Genomic DNA, 19,510 nt, shown 5'->3' on the forward strand with positions numbered 1-19,510 from the left:
ATCCATAATAAATAAAAATACAAACAGATTGTACTGAATGTACCAAGCATTTCCTGATGATGTAACACCCAATGCATAACACTAGGATCGGATGGTTACATGGACAATGGGTTACATTAAGTCCACTCATTACCATAATACCACTTCAGGCTTCAAGTTGAAAAAAATGAGTTCATTTATTATTGAAAATTGATAACTTAAACATTTGAGGAAAAAGCATGATCTGTCCAAAAACAAAATGATTTAGGCGAAACAAAGCCGCGACTTGACATACATTATACACACTGTGAACGATTCGAGCCATGAGGCGGCTGAAGAAAAGACAAAATAATTAACACAAATATCATAATTACTAGTACTGCAACAGGAATGCTAACCAAGCCGTCGCATTGTGCCGTTCAAAGCCAAATGCTAAAATGGTATAAGGCAAAAATTAGTCTGCGAAATCGACCACCCCAGATATATTCACCTATATTAGTCATTTTTCCAACAAAAGGCAGGCCGACTGCTACTGGACAACAAAGTGACCTATAACCCTTGCAGTGCTGAACGCAGATCATTGTATAGTTTTGTTACTTTCTCCTTTTCACTGTGTCAAAATATTGCAAGTTCCCCTTTTTTGATTTTGTACATACAAACATACTGTCAAAATATATATCTCTCCTTAAAAATTACATTGGATTTAAACAGGAAGTTGGAACTTTTGGCTTAGAAGAGAGACAGAAAATACAACACTCGAGTCACATGGATGACTTTTGAGGTTTCTCTCAAGAATCGATAACTCGGAATGGGAAACATCCCCAATGCAAAATCAACAACGCTTCCTAAGCTATCGGGATTGAAGAGGTTCCGTATCCACTGAGAAACAACAACAAAACCAAAACCACAGAGTAACGTATTTTGGAAGTCTGGATTTTTTAGAGTTGTGCCTTGTTTTTAGCTGAGAAAAAAAACAGTTAAGAGCACAGAAGTTGGGAGCGTTGCGACACCAGAGTCCCACATCTGTAGCTATACTACAGACTGGACAAAATGGCTGCCACGAGGGTTTTCTTTCTGAAGTCTTTGAAGAAAACAAAAAAATTGGGAGACATTAATAAAAAATGGGGAACCTCTCTTTTTCATCAGGGTCCACCACCACTAGGTGGAAGCGGTGAAGGAAGTTGTGCGTTTAGTAGACATAGAGAAGTGACAGAGGGGCTTAATGCTCGGAAGAGTAAGATTCACACATTTTTGTTTTCAGTGTCGTCGTAAGGCTGCACCATCCCACTTGCTGGGCTTTGTAATACACAAACAATTCTAGTACCCCCTCTCTCCATTTGTTACCACCAACCTTCTACAATTCATCCACCCCCTCCACCCAGCCCCTTCCTCTCTCGGTCTCAATTTCAGCATTTAGAATTTGCACCAAAGCACCGCCAACCCATAGAAACAAAACACACATACACCCGCCCCCTCCCTTCTACCATCAACAGTGACCGAATAGAGAAAGTGAGGCTGCTTGGGTAGTCTTGAGTAGACAATGCAACGGAGACATCTCTTCACCAATCTCTCTCTCTCTCTTTCTTTCTCGCTCTAGTAACCAAGCTGACAGTGGCAGGTGTTGAGGGTGGCTGGTGTCACTGTTGAGGCCAGCGTTGAGTATAGAAAGAAAGGCCTTTTTGTTTCAACAACATCAGAGAGAGAGAGAGAGAGAGAGAGACATCTATTTCAGCCTACCAAAAACCAAAGAAACAAGATCGCCCCTGGATGGTGGAGAGAGAGAGACCAAAAGAGAAAGCATCATTACAAGAGATAAGACCAGTTCTTAGAATTCGGCTGATTTCTCAGCAGTCTGTGGCTTCTCGCCGATGTAGCTAGCTGGTGTGTGGTAGCTGTCGTGCTGCTAAAGCTAGCTGCTTATGTGACTGGGATCTTGCTGGTGTCTCAGAAGTGTTGTGTGATTCTGTCTTCTCAGGGAGAGGTCTCATTGATGTTTCACTGTCCAGATGTCTCACGGTTGTCTTGTGGCGGATGCCTCAGCAGTAATAAAGAGTGAAATCCGATGTATGGAGTCGTATGAGTCTGTGTTGTTTGATGTGGTATGGAGGTACATGGTGCCTGGACCAGGGAGTAGGAAGTAGTTGTGGTAGGGTGGAACTCTACTCTTCTACTCGTTGGGGATGCTCTGCAGGTAGGAGAGGATGTGCTGGATCTTGACCAGGCGTTCGCGCAGCGTGGTCATGGAGAGCACCGACAGCTGGTAGCGAGGGTCGATGGGCAGCACGGCCAGCAGCCACCAGCAGCAAGCCGGACCATTGGGAGTTGCCTGGAATAGAGGAGGAGAGGAGGAAAGGAAATCACTGATAAGAAACATGATATCACTCACCCAAAACAATGGGTTGACAATGGACAGACAATGGCTTGTTGGCTATTGTTTTTTTGCTGGGCCACAGAAAATTTCAAAAGGCTTTAGGGGGGTCACAGTTTAAAAAAGTGATTGGATAGGTTTAAACATTATCATCATGACTTTACCTTGCCATTTGATAGACTAGGTAGAATAATTGCCATGTTGGATACACCTATCCAATCATTTCAGATCTATAGGGGACTTGAGAGTAGAGGCTAGGGAGTCAGCCGGAGTTCAGTACATGGCTTACATCAGACAGATATGATGGAGACGCTTTAGATTTACAAGATGTAGTAACTCATTTAGAGAGTCGGTATCTTAAATAGGTCGTCCTATAATTGAGCCAAGAATCTCAGAAAATGACTGATGTGGTGAATTAGCTTTCATCCAAAGCAGCTTGAACTTAATCTGCCACTTATTGGATGTTGCTGTGTCAGAGTTGCATGTTAAACTGGGTTTATTATAAACTGGGTGGTTCGAGCCCTGAATGCTGATTGGCTGAAAGCCGTGGTATATCAGACCATATACCACGGGTATGATAAAACATTTCTTAATAGAAACACGCACGCACACGCGCACACACACACACACACACACACACACACACACACACACACAGCGGAAATGTAACTTAAGCTTGACTATGGTTAATCCCCGGACACTCATCATTAATCCTAGTATCTCCATACATAGCCAGGGTCTGCTCTAACCATCCATTATCCCAATTATATAACTGTACCATTCCAAATGTTCCATTGAAAAATGCTATGCCTCCATTGGATATTGCCTGTCCAATTGTATATCTGCTTGTGTGTGTGTGTATGTGTATGTGTGTGTGTGTGTGTGTGTGTGTGTGTGTGTGTGTGTGAGAAGTAAGTGTAGGGGATGGGGGGGTTGTCGTAAGGACACACTTGTGACGTAACCTTCCCCCAGTGGATTAGTTAAGAATTACCTACACGGAGCTACTTCCTGTATGTAAACCTGGGTCGTATTCATTTAAGAACCAAATGGAAGAAAGCCTGAAACAGGGAGGGACTAACTGAACTTGTCCAATTTTCATACTCTGTTGCAAAACGTTTCGCTACAGTGTGCCCTAATGAATGACTCTGGAGAAGGGGAGGGGGAACACTATATGATGGGATGCGGTTTGTGTCTTAGCTCACCTGTATGTCAGATTAAACCTGGTGGACACACACACACACACACACACACACACACACAATATGTGCCGGGGAAGTGGTTTGTGTCTTAGCTCTTACCTGGATGTCGGGCTCCCTCTCGGGCATGGCGCCAAAATGCTGAAGGATCTGGTTGCGGAAGCGGTTCTTGAGGTTCTGGAACCAGGTGCGCGCTTGTTCGTAAACGGCGTCGTGCAGCTGCTGCAGCTGTGTCAACTCCTCGCCGTCACTCACCTGTCAATCAATCAATCAATCAATTCATCTTAACCATACAAGAGGGACATTAGGTTTGAAAGCAGGGGTCACATGACAATGACAACTACATAGATTGCAGTGTAGCATTCACCAAAACACCACACTACCATAATCCATTAACAGATGGCCTCTGATAAACTAAAACACAATTTCGTTTTTTCCAGGAGACCTTTTAAATCAAAGGGTGCATAATGACAAAAAAGTGGATTATTCAAATTAAAAAATGTGGCTAATTTAAGCTGTGCTAAACTTGTAAGCGGTTGTGAGTGGGAGTTATTATCAAGGTATTCACACCTATGGAAAATGGATTTCAATATAATTTTGTCTCTATGCTTTTGTGTTTTTTATTGTATAATTGAGTATTATTTTGTAATCCTTTCTTTACGAATAAAAATATAACCAAATATATTACCAAAAAAGACAAAGAACAGAAACTCTCCATTGAAAAAACAAACATCAGAACCAGTATTTTTGAATAAGAGAACGTGGGTTCTTACCCTGGTATCCTCCAGGTACTTGATGTCTGCGATGCAGTACCCATCCTTCATCCCACGGGTCAGCACTCGGAACCTCTTCCCTCCGATGGTGTCCACCACGGAACGCCCGTCTGGGAGGAAGTGGACGCTCCTGATGATCAGCATACAGCCGTAGTCCACAAATCTGAGACAGGAATATTTTGAATTTTAGTTTGTTGTAATCATATAGTCATTTTGAGGTGATTTGTCAATGGTCTATATTGCTAAATTAAAGTTGCATACATAATTACATTTAGCAGGCGCTTTTCTACAAAGCGACGTAATCATGCCTGCATACATTTTACGTATGGGTAGTCCCAGGAATCTAACCAACTATCTGATGAGGTTTTATAGTGTAATTATGTCATGTCATAGTATCGTGGGGACTAGGTTAGAGTTACTAGATAATTGGCTTGGTGCCACAGAGTCTACATTCCGTTATGTCAAAGGCGATTACTGATGTTTATGATATCATGATTGATGGACAGGATATACTAACTTGGGGTAAAGGGTAAAAACATCAAAGAATGGGAGTGCCCATGATGATTACCAGATGTTCGTGGAGAGACTTGTAACAGAGTGTATATATAGAGAGAGTGGATCTTTGTTCTGGAGTGAGGGAGATGACAGAGGCAAAGCTCTGTCCTTCTGTTATAACTAACCACGTTACCATATTAAATACTAATATGAAATCCCCATCAAAAGTGTCTAAGTACATCCTTACATTCGTAATCACTTGATACCCTAGAAAATCATCATAACACTATCCTGGCGTTGCAAGCGCCATGCTCTACCAACTGAGCTAAAGAGGACCACAAATATATTGCATATATCAAAGCATTGTGAAAATGTATTGGCTCATTGTAAGCAGTCAATTGCAGTGATTAGTCAATGGCCTATTTTGTTTAAGTGAAATTACACAGGGCCATTGCATAGTCAAGTCAAACGTCAGCATTCAACAACTTTGAGAGAAGGTACAGTGGCCTAATGAATCTTGAAACACTTAAATATTAGCATATATATGCTTAAACTCATGAAATGTTTGAATTGTCTTTTTCCATCAGGAGGATGCTTCAAAGTTGGATTTGATTTTATATTCAGTCAAAGTCCTATTAGCCAGTATTTCCATAATTCTGCAGGCCCCGTCTCTCTCTCTCTCTCATCCAGGGTGTAACAGCATTTTAATTAGTTCTCCAGGGTGAGGTGACGCATTGGTGTGCAGCAGAACGGTGTGTGTGTGTGTGTGCATTTGAGTGAGTGTGTATGTGCAAATGTGTGTGTGCTTGCCTACGTGAGCAGGTGCTTGTATCGGGTGCCACTGTGCCTAGCACTGTGCCGCTGTTCCTACCCTTTCTGAGCGTTGTTGATGCACATCCCAAACTGGCGCGTGCCTGTCTCCATGCAACGGCGGATCATGAGGCGGTAGCGCGGTTCGAAGACGTGCAGGGGGCAAGGCACGGTCGGGTAGGCCATGGTGCACACGAAGATGGGGACATTCTTCATCAGGCTGCGGAGAGAGAGAGTGAGTTAGATGATGCTAAGACACTCAAGCATCTCTCACAAGTAAAGTGATACAAATTTGACATATGTATTCCAAAGATGAAGTAAAAATAGATATAAATATACTTCCATCTAACAGTCAGTGCTAACATTAGGTGAACCTGTCTGCTGTGTACCTGTCTGCTGTGTGTGTTTTGTATGATCATTGCTGCATTCATTTATTTATTTTTAAGTAGGACAACCAGGAAGAAAGAGAAACAAGGGTTCAGAGAGAAGGCAGAAGCCATAGCAATACAATTACCAGAATGGACATTCTAGGTTAATTCTGTCCGAATTCTATGTTAGGAGGACAACTCACTCTGCCAGCTCTTGGGTCTCCTCCAGGTGAGTCTTCTGCCGTTCCGAATGCTCCTCAGACAGGTACTGCTTAATCACTTGGTCCAGCACACTGGTGACTGTGTACTTCCTGGCTGCTAGATACTGATGGGGTGGGGGAGAGAGAGAGAGAGAGAAAGGAAGGAAAGAAGATTAAGGTTTTCTTTTTGAGGACATGCCATTTAAGAAGAGGTCCTCCCCAAGTTAATTAATTGTCTTAGGTGCATCCCAAATGGCACCATGTTCCCTATTTAGTGCACTACTTTTGACCAGAGCCCTATTGGCCCTGGTCAAAAGTAGTGCACTATAAAGGTAATAAGGTGCCATTTGGGATGCACTTAAGACAATTAACTTGGGGAAGACCTCTTCTTAAATGGCACGTCCTCAAAAAGAAAGCCTAAGGACTCCCTTCCAGTTCTAAGAAAAGCAGGCGCTTGGTCGTGGTTGGTGGCGGTGTCCTCTTACCTCTTTGAGGCTCTCCTTGCAGAGAGGGCACTGGGGTGTGTGGTCCAGACAGCGCTCCAGACAGTTTTTACAGAAGGTGTGACCACACGGCGTGGTCACTGGCTCGTAGAACAATCTAATGCAGAGGGAACACTCCAGGTCGTTGGGGTCCAGTAGGTCCCTGGGTACGACTCTGTGAGCTCGGGCTGAGGCTCCGTGGCTCGACGCTCCACAGGCCACTACAGAAGAAGCGACAGGAGAACGTCAAGCACTTCACACACACACCCAAGTACGCAGACGCATACAAGCACAGACACAGCAAAGGTACCTGGCAGTACAATGGCTAATGGGACCGTTGCTAATTGGTACTGTGACGATTGCGGCTATGCCACTGATGTACAGGGAATGCATATTTTAGCTGCTTTAACCCAGGAATAATCCAATTTCAAACAATATAAAGAGCCAGCACTCAAGCTAAACCAGGGTTCCCCAACTGGCGGCCCACAGGTTATTTTTGGCCCCCAACGTTTTCTGACCCCCCCCTCAAAATAAACGTGATCATATACAAATGTAAGCAAGGTTTGAAATAATTATGTCCTAGTCAAACATTATTTCTGTTTGGGCTTATTGCGGTCAATTAGCAGTTTACAAACTATTTGTAATTACGTTCCGGTCCCCCGACCATCCGCTCAAGAAAAAACGGCCCGCGGCTGAATCTAGTTAATGATCCCTGAGCTAAACTATTCCCTTTCTATTTACGACAGCAGCAGTCTTGATTTTCACCTCCTTGTTTCTTATGCTTGCTCCCGTGGCTGTAGATGACATGGGGTCCGCCCTCGGACGCCGACAGCTTCCTCTTCAGCAGCATGCCTTTCTCCTGGTGCCCCAGCTGGGGCGCGGAACAGACACGTTTAAGACCCTCATCCAAGCCGGCCAGACCCAGGCCCGGCCCGTGGGCTCGCATCGAGCTGAGGCCCGAACGCTCCAGGCTCCCGGAGCGACCTGGTTTCTGGACGGAAAGAGAGGATGAGGAGGAGGAGGAGTGAGGGAGACAGTTAGAAAGTTAAAAGGAGTGTTAGACATTGTTGATGCATTTTAACTGAACAAACACCAAACTAATATCAAAACATAATTGACTTTGGAAACTTTGAAGGCTCCCTAGTGTTTCAGGGCTGTATCAAGCACACAGTCCAGTTAGCGTACCTCGTGTTGTGCGTTGGGGTGTGCCGAGGAGGTGCGAGCCTGGACTTGGTGCAGGGCAGGGTTTTTGGCTTCGGCCTGATGCTGTTGGGCTCTGGCCTGGGCGTCCGCTACCACCATTTTACTACGCAGGTGAGGCGATGTGCTCTGCGCCGTCTCCCTCAGTCCCACTTTCACGTTCTCGCCGGCCGGAGACAGCAGGTCGTACAGTATCTGTGGTACACATTGCATTAGCCATAGGAGCAGTGCAACTGGAAAGAAAATCCCCCCAAAATGGCAGAATAGGAGCCTAGTTCACAAGGAACTTATAACACGATATCATGACAGATTCACATGAACAGTGTATTAAGAAAAAAAACTAAATAGTGGATTAGAAGAAGGTAATAATACAATAACAATATAACAAAATAACATAATATCATGACAGATTCACACTAACAGTGCATAAACATCCAAACTAGACAGTACAGAGCAGGGGACATAAGATGTGAAGCAAGGGTCAATCTCTTTTTAGGGATGCCCTCTCCAGTCAGACAGAGATGTAGTTAGGGGCTAAGTTTAAGGTCTTGAAGCAGTGGGGGGAGTCAGATGGAGCGGAAGCTAGGCTATGCCAAGTATGTGTCCTCCGACTAGACCGCAATGCAGGACAGTGGCTAGCCAAGACTGGGAGTGACCACTGGCCAGCCGGACTAGTCTGCCATCCACATGGCCATCCTGGCACCAATGTGGATTTAGACGTAGAAAAACGTACTTTTCCACACAATGTGGAAATTTGGCTTTGGCTTCACAATAACATGATTGAGGTCAAAAACAAAAAGGTTCAATCTGCAGTAAGGTTCACTTGTAGGATATAAATATGTGTTGGTTGTCACTCAACTTCCACCTAATTCCTCTCATCCTATGTATTAATGTTCTTCTCTATAACTTCTCTTTCTCCCTTTTACGCTTCTGTGTTTCACCTTCTTTCGTTCTCTCAGAGTCCATTACATGTTATTAGATGCTGACGAACACCCGGGCCCCATTCCAATCACTATAAATCTATGTAATCCTCATCCATTCCGCGGTACTCACAGACAAACAAAATGGCCAACTTTTGTATCTGGTAACCTGGGGCCCATCCAGGATCACAAGATGGGGAATTTGTGTTTACATCAGCATTTAAAATGAGATGATTTAAGCACAATTTTGGAGTACCTTATGATATAAGCTACTCACTGTATTAGATGAGTTAAAGAAAACAGAAACACACCTTTGCTTAGGCACACAGACATCACACACAGGCAATCCCATATAGCTCTTTTCAATCAAACCTTGAGAGCCATTCAAATACTCAACCAAACAAAGTTCTTCTTAAAGACTGAAACAACAAGAACGCAAATCCACACATCAACTACACGATCAAAGTAACACAGGCCTACTTTGTCACTCTACCAATGTATTACCCTAACATTTCACATAGCCTCGGAAACCCTGTCAGCGATTGTGACCGGACAACAGTCCACAGTGTCTCTGACTTATGCAACCCTGCGTCGTCACAGTACGTTGTCTTAGTCCCAAATTACACCCCATTCCCTACATAGTGCACTACTTTTGACCAGAGTCCATAGACCATAGCCCCCATAGGTCTCTGGTCAAAAGTAGTGTGCTATATAGGGAATAGGGTGCCATTTGGGATTAAGCCTTTGTCTAGTGAGGCTAATGTCATTACAGGAGGGGAGAGTCACAAGGGCTGACGCACTGGAAAGTAAACCTATGTAATTTGATTACAGAAATGGCATGAAACACAGCCTTTAGTCTAAGCCTCAAAAACATGGAGTCGCCGCTGGGATGTGGTGTTGAGGGAGGGGGAAAAAATGCTGACACTTTATTTGAACTGAGACACTATATGGTAATTTGTGAATACAGCATCATTAATTACTAGCTAAGACTTACTTCTTCGTCATGGGGATTCAATTGTAACAAATAACGTTAAGTCCCAACTGTTACCATGTACTTTCATAGTACATACCAAATAGATACAAGTGGTAATAGGAAAATAAAGTGTAACCAAAAAGAGAGGCAAAGCGATGGATAGGCCTAACTATGCCCATTGCAACTCTTATTCAACAGGGTGTCAACAAAAACAAGAAATACGCTTACTGCGCTCTGAACTTCCACTCAGTCTGACAGGTGATTCATCATGGAAGCAAAACTCACAGTGTATCGTAGTCACTAAATTTTCCGGCACCCGCAAAACAGACGCTTTTCTCTATAAATAATGTGATTTAGTCATTAAGGCCACTGTCAGCCCGATATGTTCCATCTCTCACGCAAGCGCCTAAGGGTTTGATTCCATTAGGCCGATGCTAGGCTATCAGCAAAGGAATGCACACTGTGTTCCTTTTCATGGATGTAAGCAAATCAGTGCCGGGAAACGCATGGCTTAAGTAAGACAAAATGGGGTACTCAGAGAGCACCTGGCTTCTTATGAAACGGCCTATGGCGCTAAGGGGTCTAGACTTCAAACGCTCCTGGAGATTTAAAAAAAACTGTATTTACACTAAGTTATAAACTTAGGCACTTCAATTAGTGATAGGCCTAGAGATTGTAAGGGTTGCACGTTCCCAGGAGCTAAGGGGGGGGTCTATCATTGATACACAGAGAGGAGGTTTGGCTCAACAGAGCAACCTCTTCACAAAGAAAAGAAAGACATTGAGAAGATAAAATATCTCCTTGCTTTCTTGCCCTCAAGTCAAGTCCCAAAGCTTCCAGGAAGAGTAAGGGGACTTAACCATCACTGCCAAAGCAAATTAGTTCAACAACAACACTCTCCCTCCAACTCCTTCTCTCACCATTTCCACCTCTCGTTTGGCCAGGGTGAAGTCCTTGTCCAGGGCCAGACAGTGGAGGAAAAACTGCAGCGAGTCGTCCGCCTGGCCCATGTCCTGGAGCACCTTGGCCTTCCAGTAGAAACCCTGAGAGAAAGAGAGAAAGGGGGGGGGGGGTGTTATAAAGAGTGCAAGACTTCCAGTGGAAACTCTGGAAGAGAGGGAGAGATAGGTTATGTCGCTGCATTTCAACTGGACAATACGTTATTTGAACGGCAGCCAGAGGGTGAACCGCTAGCGAGAATGGTAGAGAGACGAGAGAGAAAGAGAGAGAGAGAGAGAGAGAGAGAGAGAGAGAGAGAGAGAGAGAGAGAGAGAGAGAGAGAGAGAGAGAGAGAAAGAGTGACGAGAGAGAGAGAGAGAGAGAGAAAGAGTGACGAGAGAGAGAGAGAGAGAGAAAGAGTGACGAGAGAGAGAGAGAGAGAGAAAGAGTGACGAGAGAGAGAGAGAGAGAGAGAGAGAGAGAGAGAGAGAGAGAGAGAGAGAGAGAAAGAGTGACGAGAGAGAGAGAGAGAGAGAGAGAGAGAGAGAGAGAGAGAGAGAGAGAGAAAGAGTGACGAGAGAGAGAGAGAGAGAGAGAGAGAGAGAGAGAGAGAGAGAGAGAGAGAGAAAGAGTGACGAGATAGAGAGAGAGAGAGAAAGAGTGACGAGAAGGGACCCTAGTTAGAACACAATGCAGGTAGCCTGAAAACAAGAGTCAACAAGACCTGGATCACTTAACATAAATTCAGTTTTGCCAGGCTTCACTGAATATGATTAACATACATTGCAAACCAGTTTGTCTTCTCTCTAGGAGAGGCATGACTCTTGTTGAGTAGCCTAGTTTGCTAAATTACACATTACCAACTAAATCAGCAGTTATGGGAAATACAAATTTAAATAAAAGATGTACCCTATGTGGCTACTAACCTCTCACCATTAAGAATAACAGGGGAGGTATGATCTTTGACCCTCTGTAACTTTCTCACACATCATTACTCACAATTAATTCAGGGTTATCCGTAATTATGGTAGCATCCACATTAATGTAGAAGTGTTTAGAAACATATTATATTTTTTATTTACAATAAAAGTCCTTCCAAAATGACACAATACATTCTTTACCATTAATTTCTATTGGGCACAAAATAATCTGAAACACAACCAAAACGAACTACAAATGCATCCAACAAGTTTGTAGAGTCACAAGCTTGATGTAGTCATTGCGTGCTAGGAATATGGGACCAAATACTCAACTTGACTACTTTATTTATACGATTATTTAGGGGTGTCAATAATTTTGACCCTTACCTTTTGAGAAAAAATAAATATTACTTGTTAAACAAAATCTATTTCTCTGAGCAATTGTATTAGTATAAAATAATATAATTTCCCAAATTTCTTGAGCATACAATATAGATCAGTATTTCTATCATTTATTTTATACAGTCATTATTGCTCATCTTTATCAAGGGTGTCAATAATTTTCGGACCCCACTGTATATTTCCACACTGTGAGGTTGGAATAATACTGTGAAATTATGATTATGATTATGATAATGCCCTTTTAGAGTAAGAGCTGTTTGAAAAGACCGCCTGAAATTTCAGCCTTGGTGGGATGGAGTTTTGGCCTGCCTGGTGACATCACCAGTCGGTAAATTAGCTAATAGACCAATAAGAAAGCGAGTTCCAAACCTCTCTGCCAATAAAAGCTAGTTTTCAATTTTCCCCTCCCCATTCAGACCACTTCCAGACAGTCTTAGCAACATTATTGCTTGTGAAATTGCTCTTTGCTAAGAAACTATTTTTGTTAATTCTTTACCATTTTAATTGAAAACAATCACAGTAACGTTCTTAATTGTTACCCAGAAATGATTTGATATTAAGATAAAAACATCTGCTTTGGACCTTTAAAATAGCTCATGGTACAGTAAAAAGAAAGTGTGACCAAATGTGTAACAAACAAACTCCCAAATGAGAGGCTCTGAACCCTCAATCAAAAAAATTATGTAAAGGGAAACAAATCAACATTTGATAACAGACATCATTTCAAAAGGTATAGAAGGTTATACAGTAATATTCGATTATAATTTAATAAGACTTAAAAATAGAATTAGAGGACATTATAGTGATCAATGCTGTTTATAGCGCTAAAACGTCCTAAAATATATCCTACCGGTTGTTATTCAGGATGGCCTGCTAACACATTTAGACTTACTAACACCTGGCTGAGCCTCTAATCAGCCTCCACTTTCCCTCCATGACGCATCACACGGTGTAGTAAAGTGTGGAGGATATAACCGGAGCTATAGGCTTCTAGTTTACTATGTCAAAGCGCCACAGGGTGCCTGGTAAGGACTAAGGATAATGATAGTGCTGGGGAGGTGACAAGTAACTGAAGAAGCCCTCAGCAAACTTAAAACCTCCCATAACAACATTTGTTTTAATTTCCTAAATATTTATTTTTACTTGTGCCTACTGAACTCAACACACAGTTTCCCCCATTGGTCCAGTAACCTACCTCTGCAGAGTGGGTGGAGCTAAGACAAAGTTCAGCGTCCTCCAGGGCCAATCGGTACTGCCGGAGCCCGGTGTAGGCCTTGACCCGTGACCACCGCACTGCCTCATCCCCAGGATCTGGAAAAAAGGAGGGAAGGATAAAGGAGGAGAGGAGAGAGAGACTACTTGATTAAAAAACAGAAAACTTTTACATTTCAGACAAAGCCCATTTTACAAATATTTTTTCTTTCTCAAGATCTGTCACCGAAGATGACCATAACTCTAGGGCAAAACATCTGTGTCATGAGAAATGCATACATTCAACATAATAGCAAATTATGACGGAATGAAAGGCTATATCCATAGAAGGAATAATGTCAAACACATGACATGAAGACCCATAGACATTAAAACCAGCAGATAGTGATAGCACTTACGTCATCCACATTTTCGTATGGAAAACTCCCGACGGCGCATGAAGCCGTAAATATTTGAATTTGAAGCACGCCATATTTCTGAATAGGGCTGAATGGCACCAAAAAATTGCTAAGGATCATGGTCGATGTAGTCGTTTTCATCCTGCCTGAGAGAGGTAACCCAACGCTACTTGATGACGTCGGCGTCAATAACGGATACCACGTGAATACCATGTGCAAAGAGAGTGCATTAGGGAGCGAGCCTTTGCTTGTCATTATGAGGTATTGTGTGTAGATTAATGAGGGGGAAAAATGATATAATCCATTTTAGATAAGGCTGTAACGTAGCAAAATGTGGAAAAAGTCAAGGGTCTAAATACTTTCCGAATGCACTGTAAGTTAATGATCCAAGGCATGAAATCGGTCCAGAAGGCGTCTTAAATCAGTCCAGAATTGCCGGCAGAGAGAAAAATCCTGCAACTCTATAAATTGTTCTATGGAGCTGAGAGAAACTTCTGCAGTGTGAGAGCTAATTTCCTGCAATTCTACACATTTTGCCATGGCTATTTCTGTGTTCTTATGGTCAAACATTATAACAAAATCAATGGGGACCCCAATCGGGGCCCCTGGGCATATACCCAGCCATGCCAAAAATACTTCTAAATTCATTGTTTTTGGAATTTTCGATTCTCCCTGACTGTGATTTGGTGATTTCTAGTTCTCAAAGATTATATTATAAAACAAATATGTAGGTCAATTATATTTTCTGAAAGTGTGGGTTTAGCCATTTAAATTTAGCCAAAGTGTTTTTCCATCCCGAAGATTGTTTAAGAAATATATATATATATATATTTGTTTTTGTATTTATATATATATACACTTAGACCAGGTTAAGCTGCCCAGCTTTCAGCTGAGGTCATAAACTAGGCCTATCTGGTCTTCTATGATGAATGTTCAAGATAATGTGTGTTGCTGGCAAGATAAAAGACACAATGTGGCATCATCCTTGCGGTTTGTGGTCCAAGATGGGCCTCTGTGATTCTGAGCCTGCAGCTGGAGGTGACATGTCTACAAAACGCAAAAAGGGCTGCATCTCCATAGTTCAAAGTGGCTTCCTTTCCCTGTCTCCTTTCCTTCACCCACACTGCTCTGGAAGAATTCAAAGACTAAAAGCATGACCCCTGGACAGGAGACACTGTCTGGTTTGCTTTAACCTATCATGTCTTTGTAGATCAGTACAGCTGAAGGACAAGGTCAAGGAAACTAAGCCCCATTAGACTATTGAGATGCACCCCCGGTGGGTTTTCCGTTGTATGGGGAAAAAGCCAGATTTCAATAATAACTGTGTGATTCACTTTACTAGAAGGGGGATCACTCCATATTAGCTTATGTGCTTCATGCTTGGCTAGCTCAGCAAGTCTCAGACAGATACAGTGATATCATAGCGTTGGCAACTCTAGCCTGGTTCTTGCCGCTCTGCGGCGGTGACTGACTGTGCCACCAGCATTGGCACTGCAACTGTGTCACACGTCAGGGCTCCAAAAGTCACCTCAGCGAAGTCCTTAGCTGACGCAATGTGCGACACTGGCTATGGGCTCTAACACTTGCTACAGTGTCTCACAGTTGCCAACATTTCCGCATTAAACAATGTTTAAAGATAAGGGCATAACTTTCCACCTCTAGACCTAACAATGTTCTTTGCGCTCAATTACTCAAATCAAAGAAAGTAGCTTTAGGCTACACTTATATGCAATAAGTGCTCATATATTTATTATTGAGCAATGTATAATTTGTAACCCCTTTATTAATAAGTGATAGTTTCATGTCAAGAGAGAGAGGAGCCTGTGCAGTTTGATGAGTTATCTTCAGTGACAGAGGGGCAAAGGTCTTGGAGGTGACATTATAATATGGCCGATGCCTCATATTTCTGAACAGCTGCGATTTGAACAAGCTTTCCCAAAATATATATGAAGGCTACATTACAACCGTCTCATTCTGTTGTAACGAATATTAGCGTAGCACAAGCAAGACGCAGTCTACACATTGCAATGGGGGGAAAAAAATAGCGTTTTGTATGATGATGTAATCTTTATAGTTATGCTGCCATATAGCCAGCAGTATGCTTCCTGTTTAGCCAATGTTTGCAATGACTGCCCGTCTGTGACTTGCTTGTTTGATATGCTGTGCAGGCTTTAGCTTCTGTTGCGCTTATGTTTACAATAGTATGCAGTGTATTTGTATTTTTTACAACAGTCAAAGAACTATGTTTATTCAAACTATTTTGTGTACAAGCGGCAGCGGAGTCACGGAGTGACTGAGCAGTAACCGAAAGGAGGTAGGCTAGTGGATCTAGCAGACATCTTTGTATTTTTAGCAACAGCAAGTCGGGTTCTAGAAAATCGCAGCCACTCCGTTGTAATATTACATCACAGCATGAACAACTTCGGGTTGACACAGATATCTGTCATCTTTATGTTATACCTCCACACCCCCTTATTAAATGTATAAACCTATACCAGTTTAGCATGGCCTAGAAGGGTGACTTTTTTACTCTTCTGCATTTACATTTCTTCTGAAGAAGAAACAGCTTCTGCATCATTTGGTCAACAACATTACAAGAGATTGTTAGCCTAATTTTTTCTCTGATCATTCAGTAAGTATTTTACGTGACATTCTAGGCCTACATGTAGCATGTCATTGTGCAAAGCGTACTGCTCGATGTAATAACATGCATCTACATAGGTGCCATTAGAATCCCTGAGTAGGCCTTCACATTATGGAAAGCATTGCCTTGGTTAGTATCTGTAACTGTTGATCTGATCGATTTCAGACTTATTTTCCAATAATAAATTACTTTCAGAGAAGCTTTACCATCAAACAAGGACTATGGCTGTCAAGGTGATATTTTGAGGTCGGTTCGGTTTCGGTTCTATTATTACAAAATAAAAATAAAAATTTTTGGGGGGGGGTTCGATTATGTTTTTAAACATTAAATGCACTATGCATTATGTGGGTTGAATGCTGTAACAACACAGAATAAAACTATTAATAAAAGTCCCATGATGGTAGTGACTGCCCATTACTGCTTATCACTTATTAACCATCATTTATTCACATTACTTTAATAAAATATTTAAGTTGTTGTGTATATTAAATGTGTTTTATTTGATGACTTTATTATTTCATTCCAAGTCATCATCTCATTTTCAGGTAGAGATACTTAGCGAAGCAACTGCTCTCTATCCCTCTCCATTGCACATTCTTCTATCTCTTCTCTCCATGTCTGCCCCACACTAACCTAACATAGCAGGCCTAAAAGGCAGCGTTTACACAGGCAGCCCAATTCTGATCTTTGTTCCACTAATTGGTCTTTTGACCAATCACATCAGATCTTTTCGCATCAAGATCTTTTTCAGAGCTGCCCTGATTTGTCAAAAAACAAATTAGGGGGAAAAATATATCTGAATTGGGCTGCCTGTGTAAATGCAGCAGAACAAACAAAGACTGGACAAGTAGGCACGTAATGTATTATGGTAATTTGTGGTCAATTACTATGTTTTCTGCACTAAACTATGTAAAATACTGGCCTGTTGTAAACTACAACTCCCTACTAGGCCTACATCGCACAGTTTGGGCTTGATCTGTTTTTTTTTCTAAAGAAACAGCATTGAGCTCACAGAAAAAAAAGAACAAAATTGAATTCAGATAATTGAACCGATGTTGTTTAAAAACCGAAAAATAACCTAAATGTAGGTTAATCGCTCAGCCTTACCCATAGGAGACCGAATGCCAACTTTCTTAGGTATTAATTTTATAAGTATCACTTATTGTATGTCTGGTGTCACCAAAACCCCAAGTAATCTAATAACTTAAATAATCTAGACATAGCCTACAGCAATGACATTTTACATTACATTTTACATTTACATTTTAGTCATTTAGCAGACGCTCTTATCCAGAGCGACTTACAGTTAGTGAATACATATTTGTTTTTATACTGCCCCCCCGTGGGAATCGAACCCACAACCCTGGCGTTGCAAACGCCATGCTCTATCAACTGAGCTACATCCCTGCCGGCCATTCCCTCCCCTACCCTGGGCCAATTGTGCGCCGCCCATGAGTCTCCCGGTCGCGGCCGGCTGCGACAGAGCCTGGATTCGAACCAGGATCTCTAGTGGCACAGTTAGCACTGCGATGCAGTGCCTTAGACCACTGCGCCACTCAGGAGCCCATGACTATAGATGACTATAGACTTGACTATAGACTTCAATGACTATAGACTTCAGTGCTGTCACTTTCTATTGCCTTCAAAATATTTGCATTGACACTGCATTTTGACTTTTTAGTGTCTTATGCACCAGTAGAGACTTGGCAACATAAAGGTTTACACCCGTTTGTTACGTACAAATGCTATCACGTGAACTGCATCGCCATGCCTTGATTGGGCAGCACATTTTGCCTTTTTTTGTATCTTTTTCGGACTTGAGAGGGGACGAAACGTTATAAAGTTATTGTTTGGCAATCCCATCACCCGCTACTTAGTTACAAAACGTTCGACTGTGTCACCGCCTGCCTTATGAAACTCGCTGCTTGTGCGCATGCCCAATTTACGAAATTTCGTAACAGGGTGGCACGACCATTACATCAGTGACACGAAGGCCCAATTCTGATACTTTTTCCACCAATTGCTCTTTTGACCAATCACATCAGATCTTTTCACATCAGATCTTTTTCAGATCTGATCTGATTGGTCAAAAGATAAATTAGTGGGAAAAAAAGATGAGAATTGGGCTGCCTGTAAACGCAGCCAAAGAAGCTACAGTCAAACACATGACAAGCGGGTAACCTTATTATTGGTCAGTGGAACTCCCCTTCCCTACTCTTTGATAATAAAGACCACAAATAGTATCAGGGAATGACTAAAATAACCTTTTGTTTTCATGCTTTGACAGGTTTCCTAAATGTCTCATCATAGCATACAAAACAAGGATGCGCAGTGGTGGTCTCCACAAGCCTTTCCTCCCCCCACTCACCAGATTCAATCACAGCTGTCGCTAGTGATACGGCCTCCTCGAAATGTTTCCTTCTAGACAGGTCTTCAATTTCACTAATAGCTCTAGACCTTTTCAGCTCCTCGGGAAACCACTTTTCCAAAAGTCCGAATAGAATCACATTCGTTTTAAGCTCTGTCGGCCTGCCTCCTACCTCGCTACACAGCTTGCATTTGGAGAGCAGCTGATGTTGTAAACATCTTTTACAGTACGAATGTCCACAGCGGATAGTCACGGGCTCGCCTAGAAATCTATGACAATTCGGGCAGTCAAAAACATCCTCCTCCCCGGCGTTATCCATAATATGTAGCGTTCGTTCCGAAGGCGCCTCATCCTGTCCCAGCTTTCTCTTGAAGTTGCGCAGAATACAATCCACTAAAGTGCTCATCTGCTCCGGCCCTACAGAACCATATCTCAAGGCCATCGAGTAAACATCGATGGCTTCTTTGAGACGGTTTTCTGATGCCAGTGCATCGGCTTTTTGTAAAATAAGTTTGTGGTGGTCGACATTGTCCTGCTCCTCGTCCCAGTCGTATTCTGGTTCGATGAAGAATCCTTTTCTTTCTTCGACCGCGTCCTCTCCTTCGGGGTGTTGGACCGACATTGTAGGCTAGATGATCGGCATACAATGCAGGCCGGTTATTATAAATGTTTTTAAAAAATGTGTTTAGCCATAGCTGTAGCCTACAATGTGTCTAGCTTACGTGCCAGTAGAATTGGCAACATACAGGTGAACACCCGTTTGTTACGTAAAAATGAGATCACGTGAACAGCATCGCTGTGCATTGATTGGCCAGCACGTCTCGATTACAAAACCTGAGTTTAGAAGTTTCATAACTACTAAA

General features: G+C 42.5%; 1 protein-coding gene across 1 annotated transcript; it reads right to left on the reverse strand.

Moving 5' to 3' along the window:
* Nucleotides 1-157: 157 nt before the first annotated feature.
* LOC121557895 (LON peptidase N-terminal domain and RING finger protein 1) lies at nucleotides 158-19,417 on the reverse strand. Its single transcript, XM_045216633.1, has 11 exons — nucleotides 18,648-19,417; nucleotides 13,221-13,336; nucleotides 10,685-10,807; nucleotides 7,857-8,066; nucleotides 7,437-7,662; nucleotides 6,675-6,892; nucleotides 6,193-6,314; nucleotides 5,683-5,841; nucleotides 4,317-4,479; nucleotides 3,646-3,798; nucleotides 158-2,305 (listed from the first exon to the last, which is right to left on the reverse strand). The coding sequence occupies exons 1-11, from the start codon at nucleotides 19,267-19,269 to the stop codon at nucleotides 2,147-2,149; spliced, it is 2,271 nt and encodes a 756-aa protein (XP_045072568.1). The 5' UTR covers nucleotides 19,270-19,417; the 3' UTR covers nucleotides 158-2,146.
* Between the last annotated feature and the right edge of the window lie 93 nt (nucleotides 19,418-19,510).

This window comes from Coregonus clupeaformis, unplaced genomic scaffold (assembly GCF_020615455.1).
Source record: "Coregonus clupeaformis isolate EN_2021a unplaced genomic scaffold, ASM2061545v1 scaf0760, whole genome shotgun sequence".
Taxonomy (NCBI): domain Eukaryota; kingdom Metazoa; phylum Chordata; class Actinopteri; order Salmoniformes; family Salmonidae; genus Coregonus; species Coregonus clupeaformis.

Coding starts and splice junctions, on each gene's coding strand:
- LOC121557895 (XM_045216633.1), bottom strand. CDS start 19,269: ATGTCGGTCCAACACCCCGAAGGAGAGGACGCGGTCGAAGAAAGAAAA. Junction 6,315..6,674: donor GCAAGGAGAGCCTCAAAGAG/GTAAGAGGACAC, acceptor CCACCCCATCAG/TATCTAGCAGCCAGGAAGTA. Junction 2,306..3,645: donor AGAGGGAGCCCGACATCCAG/GTAAGAGCTAAG, acceptor CCTCTATTCCAG/GCAACTCCCAATGGTCCGGC.